This window comes from Leiobunum rupestre, chromosome 5, assembly GCF_980474605.1.
Source record: "Leiobunum rupestre chromosome 5, qqLeiRupe1.1.hap1, whole genome shotgun sequence".
Taxonomy (NCBI): Eukaryota; Metazoa; Arthropoda; class Arachnida; order Opiliones; family Sclerosomatidae; genus Leiobunum; species Leiobunum rupestre.
Window position 1 is genome coordinate 70,091,723 of NC_143388.1, and position 24,286 is coordinate 70,116,008.

Below are 24,286 nucleotides of genomic sequence, written 5' to 3' on the forward strand. Positions count from 1 at the left end.
ACAAAATACCGGTTTCAACTTTTTAAGGCTCATCACTTTATTTTGTCCTACCAATTCAGTTTGTGGCCAAAGCCGTCACCACTACTTCACGATGGTTAACTACATGATAAATGTTTCCTGATTTTAATCATTTTTCATTTTAAATGAACTGGAAAATTAAAAAGAAAAGGCAGAGTAAACAGGAAATGCCTGGATGGGCTCTCGAGCCTCCCAGGAAATAAATTTTCTATTTACTCGCGATCAAGGTGACATTTTTACATAAGATTTCAGTCGCGCACCCTCACAGACATAAACGGTTCGAGTATGTCTAACGAAACTAGCATATACTTCAATGGCACTAGCATATACTTCAATGACACTAGCATGTATTTTAACGGCACTAGCGTGTGTCTGAACGGCACTAGCTTGTGTCTGAACGGAATGCCCAGAGAGATAGACGATAGCTCGCCGGATCAAGCATTGGAGAAGAAGGTGGCCATCGTGGTTCCTGTTCTATTCGGTTTGATAGTCATCGTGGGACTCTTCGGAAACGCTCTGGTAGTGATAGCCATCCTTTGCAACCAGCGGGTAATCTATTAATTCCTTAAAACTTCGGCAACATGGTTTAAAGAGACGGTGTTTCCGGAATAGATGCGATCAACGACGAACATCCTGATCTTAAACTTGGCAGTGGCTGACCTCATATTTGTCGTCATCTGCGCTCCGTTCACTGCTTGGGAATACGGTCAGCCCAGCAATTGGCAGTTTGGGGACGTTTGGTGTCGAATGTTCCTGTACCTGGTCTACGTAAGCGCCTGCGTCTCCATATACACCTTAGCACTCATGGTATGAAGTGGTATTTAAAATCATAATATGTATTTATTTTTTGCAGTAACTTTTTGTTCTTTTAGTCTTTGGATCGTTTTTTAGCGGTTGTACAACCTATCTCTTCCAAGTCCATTAGAACCAATAAGAACGCCTATGTGGCCATCAGTTGCATTTGGGTCGTCATTTTGGTATGCATCATTTCATCATCAAATCACACTCAGCAGTACTTCAATAACTTCTTTGTGATATCGTTGAAACAGATCATTTTCATTCCCGTGCTGGTTGTTCACGGAGTAATTTCCGAAGAGAGCAAATACGCAAAGTGCGTTTTCTTGTCAACGAAGGGGTACAACTACGCCACTTTCCAAGTTTCACTTTTCTTGGCATCGTACGTCATCCCGTTGACTGTCATCTTCGTTCTCTACCTGCTCATGTTGAAGACGCTCTGGTTCGGAGTCGCTCCCGGTGGCCAAAGCAGCGCCGAGAACGTCAGATATAAGAAGAAGGTCACTAAACTGGTCGTCGTGATTGTGGTCATCTTCTCCACCTGCTGGTGCCCGCTACAGGTAGAATATTTTCCTTTTCTATAAATCCACTCCGTTCAGACGAAATTAAATTCACCCATATCCCTAAATTAACCTCTTATTCTTCTTCGATGACCGCCACGATGAACAGATAATCGCTTTGCTGGGGAGTCTCAACGCCTACGAAATAAATGATTTTAAACTGATTCTTCGGATCGTCGCCCACGTTCTCGCCTACTTCAATTCGTGCGTTAATCCGATTCTGTACGCCTTCCTCAGCGAAAACTTCCGGAAAGCCTTTCGTAAAGTTCTCTGTCGCAGTTCCACGCAGACATTTATATCTCGCAGTGATGAGGCGCGAAGTCAACAAGAAACAAATACGGGAACAAGCTATGATGTTAGCAAAATCTCGAAAGATTCCATTGATGTCCTGTGAGGAGATCGTTTCTGGAACAATAAAACGCCAAATTTTTAAACATCAAATCCTCCAAATCCTTCGCTAGAAACCAAAACAAAATAAGAGTTGTTGAAATATTTTAGTAATTAAAACTTCTAAATTTGCTTCATAATAAAAAATTATTTGTACCCGTTTCACCTTGCAGTTTTATGTGACGATCGCAATTGTGTACCCAAAAGGAATATAATATTTTACCATTAATTCTGTCTTTATAAAATAGTTCTATAGACTCTATTTCTTAATCCATGACCGGCAAAATCGCTATCATAGTCGATTATTAGTAGGCGGTACATTTTATTTGCACCTTAATATAGTTTCAGCAAGTACAATACTATTTCCTTGTATTTTTTTATTTTATAAATCAAAGGGATTTTGTATGTGTTTAAAGTGAATGTTGCCCACGTAAATAGATTATTTTTAAACCAAAATTATATCGGTTTCTCACTTCATACAGTAGTTTGCTAGGGTGACTGTAAGAAGGCGTTTTTTTTTCAAAATTTCTGCCTCAAGTGTCCGCTACTTCCTTCAAGTGGAACGAATCAAAGTATATCAATGTTTATATTAACCCGTAAAGTACACAACAATCAAGCGATAAGAAGTTAGAGAAAGAACATTACTAGAATTATTTAGTTTAATTGAAATCTGAATCCTATGACGATCTCCGTGTCCTTACCCTATTCATTTTATCCGGATTCGAAGAAGATAAAAATGACGTAATTATGTGAAAATATAAATTAATTTAAATTTTAAAAACAGCTTAATAATTATTTAGCAACGCAAAATTTTTCTTCAATGAAATACAAAGGAAAAGTCCCCTAAATAAAAGATCATTCTTAGCCGTTTATAGAGTTTGTGTGGCTGCGACTGGACATATAACTGATTGGTCTATGGTTTCTGTTTATACTGCCAAAGCTGAGAATTTTCTATGCATAGATCTGGCAGCATTTTTCAACCCGGGAGGGGGCAAAACAGTCAGACAGGGGTTTATTTAAGCGTCTATTTTCGTAACGTGAATAAACTTTCAAAATGACGAAACGAAATTGATTTAGGAAATAAAACCAGTATAAAATTCTTAAAAGTGGAATAAATTTCCCTTCCCCCTAATTTGTGAAGACTCACAGGTTGTCTGTTCCGTCGTCTACTCTCCCACTCTCCCGAGCTGTGAAAGGGATTACCTTCTTATTGTATAAGTTGTTCCAGATGTAACGTTTTTAGAATTTAGTTTACTAATGGGTTTACACATTTACACATTAATACGCCAGAAAAGACAAAAGGCTAAGAGAACATTTATCGTTTATTTTCTCATATCGTAATTATTACGTAATAACTATATTTGCAACGCAATAAAGACTGCAGTTACCGTAATGTAGAAAAAATCAAGATTTTTGCTCGAAATTCCATAGTAGTAGATAAAAATTGCCATTCTATATTGTCCATTTAGAACAACTAGTGCAGCCAACCTCATCACTACCGCACTGAATCCATGCACACACAACTAAACGTTACATTTTCCACAAAACAAATATGTAGCATGCTAAATTAAATTGCGAAAGGATTGAAATAATTTTTCATTTTAAAGGAACTAACATTTGAAATTTAAAAGTAAGAGTACAGGAAACGACTGGCCTGGATTATTAGTCTCCCGGGAAAATTCTTTTCGTTTTATTCGCGATTAGAAACACATTTGCTACATCAGATTGACGTCTAAAAGGACGTGAATGGTTTCAGTATGTCTCTCAACACTAGGAATTTCTTGAACGACACTAGCGTGTGCTTCAATGGAACTTGTATGTCCAAAATGAAAATCAATAACTCTTCAGATCAAGCTTTGGAAACTTTGGTGGTATCTATGGTACCCGTCCTATTCGGATTGATAGTCGTCGTAGGACTCTTTGGAAACATCCTGGTAGTGGTCGTCATACTTTGCAACGAGCGGGTAAATGTTTAAATTCTTCAACTTTAAGTGAAATGGCTCAAGAGAGTGATTTTGGAGCAGATGCGATCGACGACGAACATCCTTATCTTTAACTTGGCAGTGGCTGATCTCATCTTTGTCGTCATCTGCGCTCCGTTCACTGCTTGGGAATACGCCCAGCCTAACTATTGGGCGTTCGGTGACGTTTGGTGTCGAATGTTCATGTATCTGATCTTCGTTAGCGCCTCCGTCTCCATTTACACCTTAGCGCTCATGGTATGAAACTATTATTCAAAATAACAAATTGATTTTTGCTTTTTAATTTCTTTTACTTCAGTCACTGGATCGTTTTTTAGCTGTAGTACACCCAATCGCTTCCTTGTCCATTAGAACCAAAAGGAACGCCTACCTGTCCATCAGTTGCACTTGGGCCGTCATTGTGGTACGTGTTTCTTCGTTATATTTCTTACTTCAGCTGCTCATTACATTCTTTTGACGCTTGACTGTTGGCGCAGGTTAGCTTTATTCCCGTATTGGTGGATAATGGAGAAACCTCCGAACAGAGCGATTACCCAAAGTGCGTTTTCTTGTGGGAGCAGGGCTACCAAGTCTCCCATTTCCAAATTTTGCTCTTTTTTTCATCGTACGTCATTCCGTTGTCACTCATCTTCGTTCTCTACGTGCTCATGTTGAAGAGGCTCTGGTTCGGCGCCGCTCCCGGTGGCCAACGCAGTGATGAAAGCGTCCGATCCAAGAAGAAGGTCACTAAACTGGTCGTCGTCGTTGTGGTAATTTTTGCCATATGTTGGCTCCCGCTACAGGTATCATGATTTTCTTATCACCTTAAGTAGCATAACAACCATAAGTATGCCAAAGAAATATCACCGTTTATGTTAAGAAACTCCCTCAAATGGTGAATTTTAATATAATTCAGTTCGATGTTTCCATTCATTACACAGATTAAGCGCCCACTGAAAGTCGTGTAACGGAAGTTTGTAGAACTGTAGACGTACTTTTTTGGGTACAAACTATAGTCCTATAAGTTATCCCTATACGGTTTCGGTGGTGGTTTAACCTTTCTATCAATTCATCGTATGTATTATTATTTCTTTCGATTAAGCCTTGGCATACGGTTCCCAAGACTAGTAACGACTAGCGGAGAGCTGTCAGTCCTTTGACACGTTATTATTTATACGTTTAACGGTGTAACATACTATCATTAAAAAGTGTCATACTAATTCTTATTTTGTTACTTATGATATCACTAAATCCTGTTGCGTAAATTTCCTAATTCGATGTCTTTCCCTATGAACAGATTATCGCTTTGCTGAGGAGTCTCCAAGCTTACGAAATAAATGAATTTAAGCTGATTCTTCGGATCATCGCTCACGTTCTCGCCTACTTCAACTCTTGCGTTAATCCGATTCTGTACGCCTTCCTCAGCGAAAACTTCCGGAATGCGTTTCGTAGAGCTCTCTGTCGCAGTTCCCAGCGAAGCTTTAGATCTCGCAGTGATGACGTGCGAGCTCAACCGGAAAATGATCCTAGAGACCTAGACCCACCACCGATGCTAACACAACCTCGAAAGATTCTAACGATATCATCTGAATAGGCTACTTCTTATACTACTAAACAGCTTCATTTTGTACCTGTTGCTCCACTAGCTTTATTATGCCATGATCACAATTAATTATCCTAAAAAGTACTTCTGAATTTGGAAATATAGTCAGCAGGGACCCAACTAATAAACTTATAAACTTGTATTATTTCGGTCTTTCGAGAGTATGCCAGCGACAGGAAGTACAATGCTCTCTGAAGAATTTTGTTCTTTAAAAGGTTCTTGCCACCATGTACATAACGGATATGTCAATGACCTTAAACCACATTTAGAGATTTATTATTAAGTATTGATAAACCGAGGACGGACGTGCAAACTACTCTTAATATGTTCCTGAAATATATATATTTTAATACATGTAAGGGCTGCCTTTCCAATTCAAATAGGCAAAAACGTCGCGATGGTGATAGCGTCGACGCGAAAAACTTGTGTTAAGATTAGTTCAAGTTCAAGTTTCAAGTTTTTATTGTTATCTTACGGTATAGTTACAGCATTTGGTTAAGGGCCAAGTCATGAGTGACTTATATTTTCTACTAGCGCCCGTAATTATGTATTTTTCTTCGTCTTTGCGTGAGCTAGTGGAAACCAACCCTTAGATCTAACTGATATTATTTACGTCGAAACTCTCAAACAATTAAACCAGCGATAAGAAAAAATTGCCTTTGAAAATTGAATATCGAACCTAGTTGACTGGTTTTGAGTAGGGTATAGATTGCTGTTGGCTTCTTTGGCTAGCCAGGCGAATCTGATGACCAACGAGCCGGAAATATTTCATTCAGAGATATCCTTTTCACTGCGTAGAGAGAAGACAGGGTCTTTTATTGTTTATCGAGAACAAAGTGTTTACCAAGTTCGAGGGAGTATTCAGTGTTTAAAAAATTTCTAGTAGTAATTGCGGGGGCAGTTATATAATTTCAAATAACCATTTAACTCCAAATGGTATATTTTGATATAAGCTTTCCCCGTTTTTTTATACGGAATCGAAACCGAACCTTTGCTGCAAGCATAAAAAATTTTAGAACCATTTTAGACACTAGTAGGTATACCGTATACATTTTATCAAATATGTCTTGTACCCGCCGGAAGTAGTGGCTCACTCCTGTAATCCCAGGCGTACGGGAGGCCGAGTTTGTGGATGGCCGTGTGAGGACGACCACTAATCCCCCAACGGGTGATTGTCATACTTCCGCCACGGGTGTCCGAACCTTATCCCCAAGTATCCCCCCGTTGGCGTGGCCGTAACACATATCTCGCCCCTGATTAATCAAATGGACGAGCGGACTGAATTGTCCCACCCGTTACAATCGCTCATAACGAGCTTCTAAAATACGCAGCAAAGAGATGTTTTGTTTATTCAATAGTAAACACAAGTACAACTCTTTCGAGGTATCTAAACAATGCTGATTCAAAATGTGTTGCCTCCTCCTACCAACTTGTTTCTCATCATGACCTCGTATCTTAGTGACAAATAGGCCAATTTTCACAGATAAAATTTTATTTTATGTTTTAGAGTATGCTCTACAAGTTTATAATTGAAAGTAACTTTGAAACCTATTTCTTCGGTGGTTATTAATTTAAGTTGTTTATCATTGAAACTTTTCCTCTACCACCTACCGGAAATCTTTCTTTTAAACCATGAAAAATGTTCCAATATCTCTGAAATTTACAAACTAAAGCTTTGGCTCTCTAGTATACTTTCCCTGAAAATGTCAAAATTCTAAGTGAAATAGTTTTTGAGAAAAATGTACAGGCCAAGCAAATTCAGACATCCTGTATAAAATATGTGTATATGATATTATCTTATTGATCTCATACTTCTCCATGGCTAAAAAAATTAACAATAACATTCCAAATGTCCGTAGATCAAATACCCAGCGCAAAATTTTCCTGGCGCACTCGCGGGTTTTTGGGTTTTTTCTGAGTTACCCGTTATTTTGACTACAGGTTCCCACCTCTACCCGGAGCAAATATTACCTCCTAAGCCTTAGATTTTAAAATTTTGTGATTTTAAGTACAATTGACGATAGAGACAATTTACCACATTTCTATCTTAGGTGAATGCACATTCTGTAATAATATTTAATAATATACAGGTAGCGTATTAATATAAACCCAAAAAGTTGTAAATACAAAGTGTGATCTCATTTTTAAAGTGTTTGCATTAAAGTACTTGCTCGGTTCTAATTGCTTTAACCAGAAAGTTTAAATATACCTCTTAAGGGAGATGTAAAATATTATAATTGCATTCCATAGGATTAAATACTAATTAATAAACCATTTCCCTCTCAGTAATAATTTTAAAAACTCGTGGTTTGATGAATTTTGCCCAGCACTACTTTATCTTCCAAAAGGCATTTTGAAAAATCAGCGGGAATGTACATGCTTCAAGCGAATAAGATTAGCAGGATGGGCTGATGAACACTTCTCTCACGCAGTTATTAACTTCGGGTTGGACGAAATAAAATAAAAGTTTCAATGATTTTCGTTTGATTTGAATCCGTTATTCGCTAAGCGAGTCCAGTTACACCCAGGTTAAGACAAAAAATTAAAAATAATTTCAATTTGATTATATTGTAACGACACTTTATAATGCGTAGCATTCAAATTCCAAATTTGTTATATTATTAAGACTTCAAATTTGGTAAATTATGTAGATTTTAAATTTGGTATATTATATAGACTTTAATTTAGTATATTATATAGACTTTAAATTTTTTATGTTATGTAGATTTCATTTTTTTTATATTATTTGGACTTTAAATTTCTTATGTTATTTAGATTTCAAATTTGGTATATTATTTAGACTTGAAATTTTTAATATTATGTAGATTTCCAATTTGTTATATTATTTGAACTTTAAATTAGTTATTTTATTTACATTTCAAATTGGGTATATTATATAGACTTTAATTTTTTATATTATGTAGATTTCAAATTTGTTATATTGTTTGGACTTTAAATTTGTTATATTATTTAGACTTCAAATTTGGTATATTATGTAGATTTAAAATTGGTTATATTATATAGACTTTAATTTTTTTTATATTATGTAGATTTCAAATTGGTTGTATTATTTGGATTTTAAATTTTTTATATTATGTAGATTTAAATTTTTTTATATTATTTAAACTTAAAATTTGGTATATTATGTAGATTCCAAATTTTTTATATTATGTAGATTCCAAATTTGGAATATTATTTAGATTTCAATTTTGTTATATTATGTTGATTTCAAATTTGAAACTTTAAATTTGCTATATTATTGAAACTTTAAATTTGCTATATTATTGAAACTTTAAATTTGCTATATTATTGAAACTTTAAATTTGCTATATTATTGAAACTTTAAATTTGCTATATTATTGAAACTTTAAATTTGCTATATTATTGAAACTTTAAATTTGCTATATTATTGAAACTTTAAATTTGCTATATTATTGAAACTTTAAATTTGCTATATTATTGAAACTTTAAATTTGCTATATTATTGAAACTTTAAATTTGCTATATTATTGAAACTTTAAATTTGCTATATTATTGAAACTTTAAATTTGCTATATTATTGAAACTTTAAATTTGCTATATTATTGAAACTTTAAATTTGCTATATTATTGAAACTTTAAATTTGCTATATTATTGAAACTTTAAATTTGCTATATTATTGAAACTTTAAATTTGCTATATTATTGAAACTTTAAATTTGCTATATTATTGAAACTTTAAATTTGCTATATTATTGAAACTTTAAATTTGCTATATTATTGAAACTTTAAATTTGCTATATTATTGAAACTTTAAATTTGCTATATTATTGAAACTTTAAATTTGCTATATTATTGAAACTTTAAATTTGCTATATTATTGAAACTTTAAATTTGCTATATTATTGAAACTTTAAATTTGCTATATTATTGAAACTTTAAATTTGCTATATTATTGAAACTTTAAATTTGCTATATTATTGAAACTTTAAATTTGCTATATTATTGAAACTTTAAATTTGCTATATTATTGAAACTTTAAATTTGCTATATTATTGAAACTTTAAATTTGCTATATTATTGAAACTTTAAATTTGCTATATTATTGAAACTTTAAATTTGCTATATTATTGAAACTTTAAATTTGCTATATTATTGAAACTTCAAGCGATTGACTTCAGCAGGATAAGTAGATGAACACTCTCTCGCTCTTGTAAGAGATAAGCTTCTGCTATTACCAAATGCGATGGTAATCATTAAGACAGATCGAAGCAAACTTTATTTTATGATAAAAATAAATAAAGAAATAGTGTTTTTTTAAACTTGCATCCTTTATTATTCCAACAAACAACTATAATAAAATATTTAATATAATATGTACAGAACATTTTCGTTAAAGTGACTCGCGGTGAAGTCGGAACTTCAAACCGAGATTGTAACAATAAAACGGAGACTTGATTCCGCTCAGCGCGCGTCCGCCAGCGAAAGGGCCAAAGAAACGGACTGAAGGACAACTGAAACAAAATATACGAAAAAGTCACGAAAGTGGACCGCGAAGCGCTGAAGCCCGTTTTGAAAAACAAACGCCCGACAAAATTATGATGAAGCGAGCGAAGCGGCTGATGAGATACCTATAATGAGTAACGAATCGCTGACTTACGAGCGCTAGTAACGATTACGTGTAAATACAAGGCGCGTATCGCGTACGAAATATTTTACAGTTAATATTAACAAACCCCCGACATAATTACAACAATCACATTTAAAATTATGATTAGAAAAATATTCGATGTATTAGTATTTTACAAGCGACACCTATTGGTAACCCTCGGAAGTAGAATGAAAGTATTTCTGGTAAAGTCTCCTCCAGATTGAGTCCCGATTACCCGGATGTATTTTCGTAGAAAGATAATTTGGCGGAAGTAGTCGAAAAAAGGCGTCATCCCCGGATACCGGAAAGAGAATATTAGGATTTAATTCGTGTCACCGTCGACAGATGGCGGGACAAAGGCTCTCCCTCAGCGTCGAATGATTGCGAACTTCGTCCACGAAGCGTTGATGTGTCCGATTTCGGTCAATCCTAATTCCGTTGGCTTATTTGCGTCCTGTGGCTTGGCTCCTTCTGGCGGTCCTGGTTCCGTACGCGGCTTCGATGACCTGGTTGCCCCGGGTGACGTCATCGTCGGTCAAGAAGAGGGCGTCAGGTTGTCCGATGTTCTGGTTGACGTAGTAGAAGTCGGGCGCTTGGTTGCAGGGAATCGATTCCTCGGGGAAGCCGCAAGTCAGCGTCAGTTGGTTGAAGATGGTTTGGTTGCCGCAGAAGAAGCTCCATTGGAGCGTCTCTTGTTGTCCGTCAGCGTGAGTGACTGGGTGGCAAACGTGGAAGATTTGGCAGTTGTTGGCCACATCGGCGTAGTAACCGGTGTAGGCGTTCTGCGGGCAAGTGAATGTTTGTTGGATGTTTCCTACGATCAGCTCGGCTCCGTCAGGAAGTTGATACGCTTGCCTTTTCGACTGTGCGTAATGAAATTATTTTAATATCTACAATCATCCGGGTCTCTAATTGTCTACGGTAGCTTACCCTAGGTGATGCCATGGCCAATGTGGTCATGCAGGCGAAAACTATAAAACATTATATAATAAAATTAAACTCTTGTTTTGTCGTTACGAAAATGGTATAACCGTAAAACGATTGAGTTGTGAAAAACTAATGTTATTAATGCCAAGATGAAATCTACTGCCCAGCAAGGTAGTAAAATTAACTTATTATAATTCAATAGAAACCTATGTAAGCGTTTGACTAACTAGCTAAATAGTAACGTAGAACTGACAGTCGAATTTTTATCTGAAAGTTTTCGTCAAACGTTTCTGTGATAAATTAATATTATTCAAACCGACATAAAATAATTTATTTTTGTAGAAACTATTTGACTATAATGATCATTTTGAAGTTAGTACTAGTCTAAAATAAAGTTCATTCAGGCAGATTATTTAACATTAAATAGCGAAAATTTAACTAAAAATTAATACGTTAAACAAATTGGAAAAATTGGTTAGACTGACTGTGAAAAAGCGAAACGAAAATATCTTACCAGCTAAAACGAAGTACTTCATCGTGAATTTCTGCGTTGGGCGAAATATAAAAAGGAAAAAAATTATTAACGATGAGAGAAATATCCAAAACGAGAGACAGAAAGCGATAATCCAAAAGCTGAGAACTACCTCTTGGCGGGAACGGAGCTAAAGGAGCGAAAATCCGATTTGATGTTGGGATGTTGGCACGTTCGAAACTGAGTAATTTTTCATTCCGCATCTTCCTTTTTATACTCATCTTCTCGTTTCATCTTCTTTGGCCCTTTTTCGAGGTTACGTAAAATAATGGACGCGAGAGAGAGAGAGAGTGGTGGAAATCGGGGGTGGAGCGGCAGGACCGGGTATTGTACGTACAAAGAGGAACCGGGAATCAGAGGGGGGGCTAGTGCATCTTCGAAGGGGTTTTTTGGAAAGGGTCAAAGAAGTGATGGGAGCCGGAGAGAAAGAAAACGGACGCGGGGGGGCTTAAAAGTTGAAGGGTGAGATGCCCGGAAAGCTTCGTGACCTCATCCCCGGCCTGGAAGTGTGTCAATCCACGCGCGGGTGAATCCGGATGACCTCCGGAAAAGCGAGTCTCGCTCACTCTCATCCTCCGCGATGGAACTTGCTATTTGTTGGACCACATGTCAGTAATCAGTCGCAATCTTCGTAAATACCTGGAACCTTATTAAGAGTGGGTAATGTAATGTATCATAAAGTCACGCCGTTCTTAAAGAGAGAATTACCTTAAAATTGAAAGGGTATTTTGATAGGTAACTCACTTCTTTCATAAAATTGGTTTGTTATTCGAAATACGTTATCAGATACGTAATCACTTTAATAAAGTCAAAGCTACAGATTCGAATAGCGAATACTTGGAGTAGTCAGCCCCTCTGTAACTTGTACGTTATAGAACACTTGATTTGAGGTTCAAAACCTAGCCATATTATCTTTTAAAATTATTGTTAGGGTTACAAAATACTTGGTGAACTCATCTTCGTCTATGGTGAACTATAGGAAATGATATAAATGTATAGAACATTAAAAAATCCTGGAAAAACGAAAAAAATATTTTTTTAAACATAAATCGAAAGAATTACAAAGTTTTGCATGAAGTTTATTTTTACGCATAGTTTATTGGCCTTTATTATGTATTTCCGTTTTCTTATTAAAGGAATGATAATGCATGAAAATATGAAAGATTAAACGCAGTTCTAATTGATCAAGCACCCTTTGTTCAGTTCACTGGTAAAAATAATCTACCTGAGGCTAAATTGTTTCGACTTCAATACGCTGTGATTTAGAGTATTTCCATGTGTAGCGTTTATAAACGTGTTTATTTAAATTTTAATATTAATTGTTAACATTTTCATTATTAATATTAATTGTTAACATTTTCATTATAAATATTAATTGTTAACATTTTCATTATTAATATTAATTGTTAACATTTTCATTATTAATATTAATTGCTTATATATATTTTTATTATTGATATTATTTATTTTTATTTTGAGTATTAGTATTAATGGTTTATATTTTTAGTAAAAGTATTAATTGTTTATATTTTAATAATAATATTCATTGTTTATATTCTGAGTATGAATATTAATTATTTATATTTTAATTTTAATATGAGCTATTTATATTTTTAATATTAATATTAATTTTTATATTTTTATGTTAATAATAGTTATTTATATTTCTATATTAAAATTTTCATTTTAAATATTCATATTTTTCATTTTCATTTTAAATATTCATATTATTCATTTTAATATTAATAATAATAAATTGTTTAATATTAAATAAAATTAAAATTAATTATATTTTTAATATTAATAATAATAAATTGTTTAATATTAAATAAAATTAAAATTAATTATATTTTTAATATTAATAATACTTATTAAGATTTTTAATATTATTAATAATTATTAAGATTTTTAATATTAATAATAATGATTTATATTTAAAATTTATTGCGAAAATTTCTTTCACAATTAGGGTAGTAAATTTTCCGGTGTAACATTCGACAATTGCAGTGCGAACGGGACGTTGCCAGTGAAAGTTGAAAATCGTCCATGAAGAGATAAAAGTATTTCTTTTTATCAAACAAAAATTGTACATTCTTTCCGTTTTATCCGTTTGCGCTAATGGGGGATGCGCGCCAAAATGAATATGAAATAGTCACGACGGAAAAGTTGTGGAAAAATAGGGAAAAGAACTTTAGCATCAGTCAAATTCAGCGGAAAGCCCACTTTTTATGGAAAAATCTTATTGAGCAAATAAACATAAATGTGGGCTAAGAGGCAAAAAGAATAATAATAATAAAATGAGGGCCCTTTCAAGACTTCGTTAAATAGTAGTTAAGCTTCAAATTGACCAACTCTAACAACTATTATCGAAAAGTCCTGCTTTTTCTTGGGCAGTTTGGTAACCTTAGCGAATCGTGCTGGATTGAGACGCGACAGCTAAAGAGAATTTGGGTTAAACCCGGGAAAAAACAATTATGATCAAGGAATTCATTTTTTATGCGCGACTAAAATATAAATAATTTATAACATTAATATTTAAAATAAAAATAGAAATTTTTAATATTTAAAATCCCAAAATACTTCATTTGGTGAATTTCTTTTAATTCACCTTTTAAGAATATTTTTAATTTGATTAATCATTGATAATTTATTAATTTAATATAATTTAATAATTACCTAACTATAACATAATATACAATATATAACACATAAAAGATACTGATAAATCATTGTAATTTTAAAATTATTTTTAATATAAATATAAATATAATTTTAATATAAATATAAATATAATTTTAATATAAATATAAATATAATTTTAATATAAATATAAATATAATTTTAATATAAATATAAATATAATTTTAATATAAATATAATTTTAATATAAATATAAATATAATTTTAATATAAATATAAATATAATTTTAATATAAATATAAATATAATTTTAATATAAATATAAATATAATTTTAATATAAATATAAATATAATTTTAATATAAATATAAATATAATTTTAATATAAATATAAATATAATTTTAATATAAATATAAATATAATTTTAATATAAATATAAATATAATTTTAATATAAATATAAATATAATTTTAATATAAATATAAATATAATTTTAATATAAATATAAATATAATTTTAATATAAATATAAATATAATTTTAATATAAATATAAATATAATTTTAATATAAATATAAATATAATTTTAATATAAATATAAATATAATTTTAATATAAATATAAATATAATTTTAATATAAATATAAATATAATTTTAATATAAATATAAATATAATTTTAATATAAATATAAATATAATTTTAATATAAATATAAATATAATTTTAATATAAATATAAATATAATTTTAATATAAATATAAATATAATTTTAATATAAATATAATTTTAATTACCTAACTATAACATAATATACAATATATAATACATAAAAGATACTGATAAATCATTGTAATTTTAAAATTATTTTTAATATAAATATAAATATAATTTTAATATAAATATAAATATAATTTTAATATAAATATAATTTTAATATAAATATAATTTTAATATAAATATAAATATAATTTTAATATAAATATAAATATAATTTTAATATAAATATAAATATAATTTTAATATAAATATAAATATAATTTTAATATAAATATAAATATAATTTTAATATAAATATAAATATAATTTTAATATAAATATAAATATAATTTTAATATAAATATAAATATAATTTTACTATAAATATAAATGTAATTTTATTATAAATATAAATGTAATTTTATTATAAATATAAATGTAATTTTACTCTAAATATAAATGTAATTTTACTATAATTTCTTAATTATTTATTTGAATTTTAATATTTATTTGCAATTCAAAATTATACCATTAATATTATGATATTAAATATGATATTAATATAATTTAATTTTTAAAATTATAAAAACTCATATTTCGTTTGCTTTTAAAATGTTTAAAAGGCGGGGTTCGAGGCTATTTTGGTTAGGTCTCAGCTGCCGCAGTCCGTAAAATTTTCAAATGATTAAAATATAATCAATTTAATTAGTAGATTTATCAGCTTAACCATGCGGGACTTGCGGGTAACCATATGGTTTTGTTAAATTTACTTAAAGAATTGAATAGCTGTTGCTAGTGAAAAATAACGAACTAACCAATAAATAAATTTATATTTTATTCATAAGAACTGATATTTCGTAAATATAAGCAGCTTTGGCGAAACTCAAATATTTATCAATTTTTTTCTCGCGAGCTGACAAAATAATTGTTTTAAGTTATTTTAATACCATGCAGATCTTTTGAATAAAATTACGTTTAATTTTTTGGAAAAAAAATTACTAATTCATAAAACCAGTGTAAAATTTTTCCCAATTAAAATTAAAATAACTAAATAAGATTAAGTTTCCTGATTTTCCTTCATTTCCGTTTAGATGCGAATTAAGTCAATGAGTTTTTCTTCGTCAAGTGTGTTCTTTAATTTAAAATACCTGTTTGAAAATCAAACAATAGTTTCTAATGGGCGCTCCAAAGTCCACTTGTAGCTCGATAGGTTTCCAAAGGCGACTGATATAAAGCTTTTCAAACCCAATAACCCTCAATTTCGAACAAGTCAAAGATTCTTTTATCAATGCATCTTTGCAAAACTAGCTTGAAGATGTGGGCTTAAAACTTGCGCTAATGAAGGATTGGATTGTTATAAACGAGGTATTGAAAACCATTTACCAAATGGATCTGATGTTTAAATTATAATTATTAATTTCTAGTATTTAATTAACATCGACCGGTTGAGCGTTACCTCGAAGCGAGAGCAAATACGAGCAATAATAATTATTAATTAAATTAGTGTCGCATAAATAACCTTCTCCTCGCCGACCGAAATTTGTTTACGATTCAAGGCAAAACCAATTAATATTAATTGTTAAAATGTGCATCTCGTTTGAAAATTATGCTTTAAGAACTTCAATGGACTTGGGACTAGCAATCGTAAGTGTATCGTCATTTAGTGAAAGATAATTCTGTTGCTCAAATAATTCCTAAACTGCTCTTTTCAAATTAATTTAATTACAATAGACAAGTAAGTTAATATAATTATTATTTACTTCACATGGTTTAAAATAAATTTAAAATTACAATAAACAGGTACAACTCAAGAGAGGCCCCTTAAAGGATTATTAAGTTGTTATAGACATACAATCAATATCGCGTCAATAATTATCCAAATATTGAAAAAACAACAAATATTTAGCAATTATACAATTAGTAATGCAATAATAATAATAGTAATAAATCAGCTACGATAATAGGCAAAACTATAAAGTAAATTTGTCTTAGCCAACTTGTTAAAATCAGAAAACAAAATCTCTTGACTACCATTTCACAGCCAACTTCGATTCGGTAACTCGTGTTCATAGTTGGCCGTGCGACGGCAAAGAAAAAAATCCTTCCAGATACTGCAGACAGCTAATTAATTTCCACCTTTCTATTACAAGATGTTTGAATTAATAATAATAACTAGATAATTTATATGAATCAGTGGCGTAGACAAGGGGGGGTTTCCGGATCCAGATTCCCCCTTGGGCCTACCTTCGACTGTACTAAATTTCCACCCCCTTCTCGACTCCCTCTTAACATTCACGTTCTTCGACCCCCCCCCCCTCCACCCCTTGACGAATTTCTGGCTACGCCACTGATATGAATCGATAAAAATTTAAACTGTTATTAGCAAAATGAAATGAATAATAGTTCGTATTTCTTAGGATAGATGGCACTGCAGTTCTCCACAAAGTCAGGTGACTACCATCTTTTCACAAAGCATCACCTTAGGCCCAGGTCAGCTAGCGACATTTAGTACCATTTATTCGGGTGGCGGGGTTACAATGTGTGTCAAGGTGGTGGTACCAAGCGAGCCAAAACAGCTTAGTATTACCATAACTTCCAAATTCAACGCAGAAGGAGTAGCTCTGGGTTTTTCACCTAGCGCCACAAGCTGCAGAAGGAGTGCCCCAAGCTGGGATTGAACCCAGCTCCTCTCGCTGCGAGGTGAACAAGCTAACTACTCTATATAAGATATAGCTAATATAAAATCTATAACGTAAAAATAATAATATATTAAGATATTGAACTAATTATTTAAAAGTTTGCAACGTCAGGGCGTGCAAATCAGCGTAGGGTTTCCGTGTCCAAATCCCCCCTTCAATGTATTTTTGGCTGTACTAAAATTTTGCCCCCTTCTCAACCCTTCTCAGGTATTTTTCATAGTTTCAAACCCTCCCTTGAAGGATTTCTGGTTACGCCACTGTATATTTTGTTCATACTATTTCACTAGCTGCAAATTTGTGCTACTTTGGTCAGAGAGAGTGCTGAGATATGCTCAGTCAACAAAAAGTATGTCAAGAATGAAAAGAAATACCTAGTGGGGTAATGTGAACGATTGTAGCGACTAATCTGAGAGTTTAAACAAAATCAAAAAACGTAAAGAACTGAAATTAATTTTGGAGAAAATCCAGAATCAAGAAAAAGAATAATTATTCCATTGCCCTTTCTGGACGGGTTTAAGGGAAGTCACGCGTCTTTTATGAATGCAAATACAAAAGGGTTCTTGTATAATAAGCCGTTATCTTTAATAGGTCTACTTTTTACTTTCTATGGGTTTTGTTTATTATTCAAAATGAACAAGATTATTACTCGCGTATTCTTTGATGATCCTAGTGTCTACGTGAAAACAATTTCATAAAAATATGAAGAAATTAAATGGATGTTACACAATGAACACGATTGGCAGCTTGGGTGCAACAATAAAATAAAAAGATGTTATTGAAGAACATTTCCATTAATCTTCCTGAAGTTTTCTTTTTTAAAGTACGGATGTCCCGAATTAACAGTAAATACTAATTTAATTTTAGCTAACAAGGCGTAGCCAAATGTTCTTCTCAATCTACCGCGTGGCTTGATTAAAAGGACCTTAGTAGTGAAATTTGTGCTAATTTAAATTTAATGTATAAAGGATGCATAAAGGTTTAAATGTTAGAATGAAATAGAGTCGGTTTATGTTGAGTTTCTCCGGCTGGAAAGTAACATTTACTTAAACGGGCTGAATATTTAATTCTTCTATCCCAAAAAAAAGCCTTAAAAATAGTTGGGCTCCCCGATTGGACTGTTTACCGTGGACCAGGATTCACCTACACTTGCTTTTTAACCAGACTCGGTATTTAAATATTTTTATAATAATGTTCGTAATGAAAATTTTAGAAATGGTTTTTTTGGATTTTGGGTGATAGATTTGAGCAGTAGAAAACCAAATCTGGGGACTCGCATCCAAAAGAGTTCCTGGAGTCGATATAGACCATTAAAATCGTTCTACGATATTGCCGTAATTCTCTTGGATAATTTTACCTGTAACCTTTAATTTTGGTTGTTTTCTTTTGGAAAATAAATCTAATTGAAGCTAAACCTTCCCATTTAAAATTTTTTACATTATAATTAACACAACTCAAGTTTTAAGGTGAAATTAAGAACTATAAATGCAAGATTTAAATTGAGATCAGACTTTACTTTGGCTTATTAATTTTCGATTGCTACGTGTGTGATAAAACAAATTGCAACGATTCGTTTACTTGTAAATAACATAAACATTAAAACGTTTTAAGTTATCCATGGTTAATTAAAAAGAGTTTAAACTCAGAAAGACAACCATGGACAATTAAAGCCTGAATGAGATTCAGAAAGTCTTAGAACTTGTTGAGGTAATAGTGAGTGTAGGACGAGGGGTAAGACAGTCGCAGATAATCTGTACACCGAGTTCGTGCATTTAGCACTGTTAAAGGTACATATTTACAAGAGTTCGCGAGTTCCATTTAGCACTGTTAAAGGTACGGCAGTGTACACCGAGTTCACAGAGTGTCTTACCCCTCGGTGTAGGAAGATGTTGGCTAGCGTGTCATGAAGGGATTTCCTCCACCCTCCTACGTAATGTAACCCGACCACCTGAGCTAAAAGGCAATGAAAGTTGCTAGATGAAATCGGTAAAATTTTGTAGCTAAATATCAAAACCGGGCGTTCAAATTTGTAACATGACTCCGTTAAACATACTTTGTTAACCTGGCCACACGAATAAATGGAATTAAATGAAGCTTGATGATTTAAGCCTATGGTGGGGCCTCGAGTATTAGCCTAGCTGATAATGGCGGGAGGTACGTGGCGAAATTTGATTTACGGAACCAGATGTAACCAAGACATTTAAACTTTTCGATGGGAAAAACCCTCAAACTAGCCTTAGAAGGGTGGTGGGACATTTTTCACACGCTCTCGGAATGAGTAAGCAACAGTTAACGAACCATTAAAATGTCTTTAAAATATTTCTAACGGAACAAAGCAATATATATATATATTAACCCCGCCACTCTTAAAAAGGGAAAATACTTTAACGTATTATTTGGACTTCCACGAAAACTGTGACCTTCGAACCGCGCGGTGTAACGGAGATTTAAGTACCCCTTTCGTCCGTCACAAATAACGGAAAGATTCACGAGGAATGCGGGTGGTTCGATTCGTCGGAAGAGAGGAGGAAAGTGATTTCGGAACCGGATTGCCGTTATCTGATCGCCGTGACATTTGTCTCAAGGGAGAGTAATTGCGAGTGACGCTGGAACGGCAATCGTGTATCTTCGCGTGTTTTCACCTGTCTCGTTGTAATTGAATGCGAGCCACGTTGTGGCTTCGCTAAGAAAAACTGCCTTCTTCGATATGCGATTATTATTTCTTTTTTGTTGACCCAGAAATAGCGATGTTGGTTTTTGTCCGACGATGATATCTTTTGTTTTCCGCGGTTGTGACGGTAGAGCTTCGCCATTTTTTTTACCTACCTTTTTTAGGGTCAGTCCAGTGGCGTTTTTTTGGAGGTGTATGAAATTAAAAGTTTGTTGCAGCCGTCGTAACAATTTTGAGAAGTTTTATAAATAAAATAGGGACATGGTAGCATGGCGTGCCTTTGTCTAAGGCCGCCATGCTGGTATGCTTTTTTCCAATTGCAAAAAGCATAGGTGACGTATTATCTACGTCACGCTTCAAGTTCCTATTTTAGATTTTTTTTTACTTTGTTAAATCGAAAGTGCATTGAGATATTTTATAGAAAAATTATTTAATATAAATACTAAATTCTTCATGGAAAATGTATTAATAATAAAAAATGCTAAAAACGTCCTGGAAAATAAAATTTAAAATAAAATACTAAGTACTTTATGGAAAAATAAATTAAAATAAAATACTAAGTACGTTATGGAAAAATAAATTAAAATAAAATACTAAGTACGTTATGGAAAAACAAATTAAAATGAAATACTAAGTATTTAATGGGAAACGTTTTTTAAAATGCAAAAGATTTCATAGAATAAGTATTTTATATATAATACCAAGTACTTCTTGAAAAAAGTATTTCCAATAACCTACTAATTTCATTATGGAAAAATGTTTAAAATGAAATGTTAAATTTTGAGAATATAAAATCCAAAAATTGTAAATTTAGTGATAGTTTCTTTTAGTGATATGAAGCGCCTAATTTATGATTTATTTAACAATTGGCCCAAATGACACTAATTATGACTCTAGTGGGAAAAATAATTTAGTGCTTTTAAAACATTTGCGAATACTATTCAGTGTATACTTTGTAAATTAATAAACATGTTCATTACATTAAAAATGTCAGTTATGCTTATTACAAGCATTAAAAAACATTTGTTTAGAACTCTGTAATATATATTGAGTTAATTATTGCAATACTTTGATAAAAATAGATAAAAGCTGTATTTAAAATAAAATTCTTAGAAAAATAGAGTTCACAACGTCGCTACCGTGTGGTGCTATTTCGATATTTTCGGCGTCATTGTGGTGAAAGCATTTTCTAGAAAGTGTAATATGTTCACTATGTTACTTAAGTTCTGAATAATACGGCTGAGCTTTAGCTGAACAAGGTTAGCCGAATAATGTCGTACCCTGATCAATTCCTCGTTGAGTGTATGAATTCCTTATTTGGATATTATTGCGTTCTTGGGATGAATTAACGTTTTCCTGCGATTTTAAATTCTTCGCCGCCTTCGCGGCCACCGTTTGGCCTTTAATAGAGTTGGAATGAGCTCTGAAAGTCTGTGCTTTCCCTTTTTGGATTAACCCCCTAGTTATTTTATTTAAAATCTTGAGTTTAAACGCGTGTTTTGCCAAGCAAAACACGTTTTCTGCTATATTTGGTTCTTTGTAGGGAGCATTTGCGCTTTGATAGTATCGTTTTGATTTATGACAAGGGAACTACGATATCGATTCTCTGCCATTGTCATCTCTGATATTGAACTAACCCGTTAGTTGTTTTACAAACAAATCTTAAATACAAATTTCTCAAATACACTCTTTTACGCGCGTCTTTCCCCCATCAAGGACCCTCCCACGATTTGCTCCACAGGCAGCTGCCATAGACGTACTGCACGTAGCTCTACCGTGGAAACTTTTTTTCCCCCAAAACCCGTTATCTCGCGTGTAGCACGGTAATGGCGACTCCCATGAAATAAGCGCGTAAAAGAATCTATAGGTTGAGCCTTAGCGGAACACAGAAAACCCTATATCGTCTTGACATGATAATGATTCCTCGTAGAGTGTATGAATTCCTGATGTAAAACCTCGCGAGTTATACTAGCTCCCAACTTGTTTCATTTCGACAATAATGTAAACGAAAGCGTCTCGTTGAAATTGGGATGAGAAAACGGCGATCGTGCAGCTGACGTCGGACACGCAACGCGGGTTTAAAATGACTCCCTCGATCCCGATCACCGTCTCTCGAAGAAAATGAAAGGTATTTGTATTACGAAATAATAGGTCTCCGTTTCTTCGTATCTTCGTTGCGGGCGCCGCTAATGAGCAGGAGACAATCGGGATTTTACGCTCTCGCTCGTTCCACTTACGCTTAAACGTTTCGACCGCCGTTTGCGTAAATGTCGGAGGTGTACTTGTTCCGTTTAAATAGCTTTCACGATCGACAATTGAAAACCCATCATTTAAATATTTAGAAACATTATCTCATCATATGTAAATCCCCTCGATACCGGTTTGACTTGGGTTCGAATTAAATTATTTTCTACCCACCACGTTGAACGAAATGTCCGTACGATTCGAGTAACGTATACTGCGCTGATTATTTGGAAATCCCTGCCAACCATCAGTTTGAATTCCCCAGCAAAGACCAGTAGGCATTATCTAATGTTGTCTTACTTAAAGAAAATTAATTTACTGTCTTATAATTGCGGCGAAAGATCAAAGGATAAAGTTTGGTGAAACGAAGATTTTAGAAATTTATTGAAGTAATCACAAATCCTTTTGACACTAACATAACTATTAAATTACAACATCGTCCCAATTTGCTGTATGCTATTTTCAAAACGAGATATGCTGAAAAATTAGCATAATTTCGTTGTTTTTCGCTTTAATTTTAAACTATATCATTAAAGGCTACATTTTTTTAAATTAATTATTTAATTTATTCAAAATTTGTTTAAATTTTAAAAAAGAAATAAACATGGAGGACTAAATTTAAATTCAAAAGCTTTATATAAAAAATAATTTTATTCTTGTTTTGAAACTGAGTGATATTCAGTTAATTGGATTCAGTATTTAAAAATTTGAAATAAAATTGTCCAAGAATAAATTTATCCATTGATAAAATGGTGGTTAATATAAGATACAAAAGAAAATTTATTAATAAAATATTGGCCAAAAAGTAAATATATGCTTAATAAATTTAAATTTTACAAAAATAGTTGAAATAAATGAGAGGTGATGCAACTTTTTATGATAAACCGTTATTTAGGAAACAAATCCTATTAAAATTAACGATATCCTATGTAAATATTTATCCACCGATCAAATTAATCAAAAGCTGAACTCGATTTCAATATTTATTCTATTGTTTTAGATTCCAAGTTATTTTGGTATTTTTATTTAAAAGAATTTAAACATTATTCATACTTATAAAATTATTTGTAAGTTAAAAGCAATTCTTAATTTCATGTATCTCAGTCATAAGTTGTCTTTCGCTGTTGGTTCAAATATTGCAATTTATTTATTTATTTAATTATACATACATAATAAAACAAGACCACTAAGCCACAAAGAGTAGCTTAACTAAGCTTAACCAGCGAAACTAGTTTTGGGGCTGCTTCTATTAATGAGGATCAATTCTTACCAGAATCTTGTGGGCCCGTCCGTACCGCTGGGCCCGTAGGGACATTGTGGTCCCAGGCGGATTATTTGTGGTCAGTCGTAAAATTAATAATAATTTAGAGCCTTTTTTTAACAGTTCGGGCAATGGGTACATGTGTAGCTAAGAGTGTGTTTGTATTTTTTATAGTGTTGGCAATTTTCCGGAAAATTAAAATGCGTAAAATTTTCCGCAACTCGGAAAGAATCAAAATTGAAACCTAAATTACTTCTTGGGGGTTTTTAATGTTTTAAACTTTTTATCGATATAAAATGTCTAATATCAGTAAACATACTACAAAACATTAATAGTGTTACATTGTTAATCAGTTTAAACTAGTATCGAGGTTTAGTTTTGCTTTCAGATTCGAGAAAATTAGGCGAAAATGCCGCTGTATTTAAATTTGGAAACAATATACTGGACTAATCATGGAATGAAAACGTTTTTAATTTTCCGAGCGGGAAATTTTCCGACTTACAACACTAATTTTTTCCGTTAATTGGAATAATTATCAACAAATGCTTTCGTCTACACATTCTTTAATGCTAAGAATTCCGTACCTCTAATGTTTTTCTTATAT

General features: G+C 32.4%; 3 protein-coding genes across 3 annotated transcripts; 2 read left to right on the plus strand and 1 right to left on the minus strand.

The window, feature by feature from the left end:
• The first annotated feature begins 630 nt into the window (after positions 1-630).
• Positions 631-1,848, plus strand: LOC149945756 (allatostatin-A receptor-like). Its single transcript, XM_090174565.1, has 4 exons — positions 631-825; positions 891-995; positions 1,068-1,373; positions 1,483-1,848. The coding sequence occupies exons 1-4, from the start codon at positions 631-633 to the stop codon at positions 1,765-1,767; spliced, it is 891 nt and encodes a 296-aa protein (XP_090030691.1). The 3' UTR covers positions 1,768-1,848.
• Positions 1,849-3,641: 1,793 nt separating this feature from the next.
• Positions 3,642-5,315, plus strand: LOC149945757 (allatostatin-A receptor-like). Its single transcript, XM_090176700.1, has 5 exons — positions 3,642-3,724; positions 3,785-3,979; positions 4,041-4,145; positions 4,219-4,524; positions 5,019-5,315. Exons 2-5 carry the CDS (start codon positions 3,785-3,787, stop codon positions 5,313-5,315), a joined length of 903 nt encoding a protein of 300 aa, XP_090032826.1. The 5' UTR covers positions 3,642-3,724.
• A 4,298-nt stretch (positions 5,316-9,613) lies between these two features.
• On the minus strand, positions 9,614-11,609 carry LOC149945758 (uncharacterized). Its single transcript, XM_090175419.1, has 4 exons — positions 11,526-11,609; positions 11,396-11,426; positions 10,885-10,925; positions 9,614-10,817 (listed from the first exon to the last, which is right to left on the minus strand). Exons 2-4 carry the CDS (start codon positions 11,415-11,417, stop codon positions 10,398-10,400), a joined length of 483 nt encoding a protein of 160 aa, XP_090031545.1. The 5' UTR covers positions 11,418-11,426; positions 11,526-11,609; the 3' UTR covers positions 9,614-10,397.
• Positions 11,610-24,286: the final 12,677 nt, after the last annotated feature.

What these genes read in the sequence shown, in the direction of transcription:
- LOC149945758 (XM_090175419.1), bottom strand. Translation starts at nt 11,417, where the DNA reads ATGAAGTACTTCGTTTTAGCTG. An exon ending in GAAGTACTTCGTTTTAGCTG is followed by an intron (nt 10,926 to 11,395) that starts GTAAGATATTTT and finishes AATGTTTTATAG; the next exon opens with TTTTCGCCTGCATGACCACA. An exon ending in TGGCCATGGCATCACCTAGG is followed by an intron (nt 10,818 to 10,884) that starts GTAAGCTACCGT and finishes CATTACGCACAG; the next exon opens with TCGAAAAGGCAAGCGTATCA.
- LOC149945757 (XM_090176700.1), top strand. Translation starts at nt 3,785, where the DNA reads ATGCGATCGACGACGAACATCCTTATCTTTAACTTGGCAGTGGCTGAT. An exon ending in GCACTTGGGCCGTCATTGTG is followed by an intron (nt 4,146 to 4,218) that starts GTACGTGTTTCT and finishes CTGTTGGCGCAG; the next exon opens with GTTAGCTTTATTCCCGTATT. An exon ending in TATGTTGGCTCCCGCTACAG is followed by an intron (nt 4,525 to 5,018) that starts GTATCATGATTT and finishes CCCTATGAACAG; the next exon opens with ATTATCGCTTTGCTGAGGAG.
- LOC149945756 (XM_090174565.1), top strand. Translation starts at nt 631, where the DNA reads ATGCGATCAACGACGAACATCCTGATCTTAAACTTGGCAGTGGCTGAC. An exon ending in TATACACCTTAGCACTCATG is followed by an intron (nt 826 to 890) that starts GTATGAAGTGGT and finishes TTGTTCTTTTAG; the next exon opens with TCTTTGGATCGTTTTTTAGC. An exon ending in CCTGCTGGTGCCCGCTACAG is followed by an intron (nt 1,374 to 1,482) that starts GTAGAATATTTT and finishes CACGATGAACAG; the next exon opens with ATAATCGCTTTGCTGGGGAG.